The sequence below is a fragment of the Anneissia japonica genome, unplaced genomic scaffold (genome assembly GCF_011630105.1).
Source record: "Anneissia japonica isolate Jap-2015-1 unplaced genomic scaffold, ASM1163010v1 scaffold1302_len1884557_cov193, whole genome shotgun sequence".
Lineage (NCBI taxonomy): Eukaryota > Metazoa > Echinodermata > Crinoidea > Comatulida > Comatulidae > Anneissia > Anneissia japonica.
The window spans coordinates 458057-461183 of record NW_022736804.1 but is presented as its reverse complement, the minus strand read 5'-3'; the positions used below and the strand labels follow the sequence as shown (position 1 = coordinate 461183).

Genomic DNA, 3127 nt, shown 5'->3' with positions numbered 1-3127 from the left:
CATCGAATACATTGCGGTTAGCGCTCTAGTATTCTTATTATATCTCTATGGGCGTAACGCGAACACCTTATCTCAGATTCATGGCAACGACTAGGACGCCCTCTTCCAAAACTGATTACTTTTCTGTGCCAAATCGACGCTTCTATTTGTAACGCGTAAATCGCGGAGAACGCTATCTTGTGTTTATAAGATCTTTGATAATATCAGCATGTTTTATAATAATGTGAAAATAAATTTCCTCAAATCAATTATATCATACGGTAACTCAATACCAGCAATGTTTTCAGTCATCCTGCTGGTATAGCTTTATATCGATATGGTATATACATTTTCATTCATTAATTTGATAACATACAATACAATACATCAACTGTTAGGCGCACATGAATATCTCCTGCTGCTGAATATGCAAAGTAGGGCGGCATAATATCATCTTGTAATAGGTCTTCTTCTCCAAAGGCATCTTCTAGAGCAGCCGACACAAATAAAGGATTAGACGGATCGCTTGGATTGTATATTTCCACCTAAAAGAAAGAAAATGATAATAGTAATAATAATATAATAATATATAATTATCATGAACATGGACAAATTCTTGAAAGTAAACCATTAAATGTACGTAGTATTTGTGACGTTTCGATCCGTTATCAACGGATCTTCATCAATGACTGATTTGCTAGTGTAAGTGGGTCGCCCTCTACCAGTTAGGACAGGACTGACCAGTTGGTTGTAACTAGAGTTTCTATGCGCCTTCTTTTCTGTTCATGTCACGTTCTCATCGAAAATAGCCTCTCGTATTTGCCGTTGTTGTCTGTGGCATTCAGTTTTGATGACTTGTGCATCTTGCCAGTCGGGGATATGGTTGAGTTTGATCATATGGTCTGTGACTGCTGATTTGTGTTGTATATGTAAGGTGGATAGGGAAGCCCAAGCAGCTCTGGTGATGACCCCCTTTGTGTTATTTAGACTTCTGCCAAAAAAGCAATTCAATTAGGCCTACCATTTATCACTTAGAATGCTTCTACTGTCCATTAATTACAACTACAATATGGTTTTGTAATTTACAGATCGATACGATAAATAATATTACCATTGTTATTTTAAATACATCCTGCATATGCCTCTTAAGGCCAACTCAGACAGCGTCGGCCGACGCAGCCCGACCCGATTTATCGTCGGGGACAGTCTTAAGCCGTCGTGAGAAATATTAAACATGTTTAATATTCTACTACGTGACTGCCCCCGACGCACACCATCGCGTCTGCGTTCAACTCACACAGACCCGACGCGACAACAAATCGCGTCGGGCTGCGTCGGCCGACGCTGTCTGAGTTGGCCTTTAATGGCTGCGTCCTGGTCTTTGTAAACGTTTATTTTGTATATTTTATGTTATGAATGATTAAAACATTACCTTAAACAATGATGCTAAGTCAATTTCATACAACTGCGAAATATTTTTATATCTGTAGGCTATATGTAAGCTCAACTCCAAACCCGGGCGACAAAGACAAATATGAACCCATCGGAATTCAAAGACTTGTAATGAAAACTCTGCGTTTCAATGATTCATAGACAAAGGTGTCGATCATCATACAGTATTATTGTCTTTCCAATTGGATATTATTGATCAATTCTAATTCGTAGGGTATGACGTAAAGGCGGGCACTCACTGCATCGTACGACGGTCGTACGACGCCTGTCGACGAATCCAACTCCGCTCCCTGTGAACGTTAAACGACGCCTCGCCGACTGCGAACGTCGACGGCAATCTGAGCGGATCGACATTAAAAATAGGCTCCCAGCGGGAGCGCATTTCTACTGCTTAATTCTATAGAAACGATGATGTGAAAAAAATGATTAATGATTTATGAATGGTTTAACATCATGGGAGTAAGGGGGGGGGGGTAATACTCTCATGTATATTTGCCTATTCATTGTATACACTACAGTACACCATTTACTGTTAATTGATACATTGCAGTGACACTGATATCCTTATCCTGTTACCAGGACAACTGTTCCTGTTGTGTATAGTGTCTGTACAGTAGTTTAGATATCCACTTACACATGACCTCCACCGGAATTAGAAAGGTCAACTGTTGCGTACTGCACCCTGGGGGCAGTAGACACAAAAACGATCCGTTGCACGTGCGTCGATGTTGTGGTCTTCATAGAGGCTATGTTCTCACACTGCAGCTAACGGTTAGCAGGATCCGGATCCTGCTAACCGTTAGCTGCCGTGCGTCCATGCGAGAAAATCCCGATCCGGATACCAAGAAATGATGATCGAATCACTGAAAGCAGCAAGTGACTTTTCAAGTAAATGGAAACTGGATTTTAATTACAATAAATCCAATGTTCTTATTACAGGACAACGTGTAAATAAATATAGAAAATGGAAATTAGGTAACAATTTTATTACAGAGACTGACTGCTATAAATATCTTGGAATTTATATCTCTAACACTAACACCGACTCACGACACACAGATGGGGTTTTAAGAAAAGGTAATAGAATAATAGCATATATAAAGGCAATTATCTATATCAGGACAACTTTAACAGAGTTTATTTTGGTGACTTGCTTGGGAGAGTAATCGGTTTACCTACCATCAGTTATGGTTGCTCTGTTTGGCTTAGTGGTTGTAAATCCTCAACCGACAAAATTGAAAACCTTCAATATGAAATGGCAAGAATAATTCTAATAGCACCTAGATATGTAGCTAAAGAAGCATTATACGGAGATCTAGGATGGTACACAATTGCCAGTATACAAAATAATTTTAAAATTAAATATTTCAACCGTTTGAAAAACCTAGACGATGACAGGTGGCCCCGATTACTCTTGAAAGCAATTATGCATAATGAAAATAAAATGAAATGGAAATGGTTGAACTTCATTAAGCAGCTTCTTTCGAGGCATGACTTAAACCGTGAATTTCGTGTAAATTAATCAATTTGCCTTTCATCTGATTTTAAACTCATAAATTGTACAAATGATGATAATGAATGGTTTGAAAGAGCTTGTAAGAAATCAACTTTAAATGAATATCTCAGATATAAAAACAAACCTTTTTTTGAAACATATCTATATGATAAAACTGACTTCAAAGGAATCAGCCTTAAG

At 38.4% G+C, this 3127-nt stretch overlaps 1 protein-coding gene across 1 annotated transcript in view; it reads right to left on the bottom strand.

Moving 5' to 3' along the window:
- The window catches only part of LOC117116893 (N-acetylated-alpha-linked acidic dipeptidase 2-like), a 21753-nt gene that overhangs the window by 12396 nt on the left and 6230 nt on the right, over positions 1–3127 (bottom strand). The window contains exon 4 of the mRNA XM_033261016.1: positions 384–524. Within this exon, the coding sequence (XP_033116907.1) occupies positions 384–524 (141 nt within the window). The remainder of the gene's footprint in view (positions 1–383; positions 525–3127) is intronic.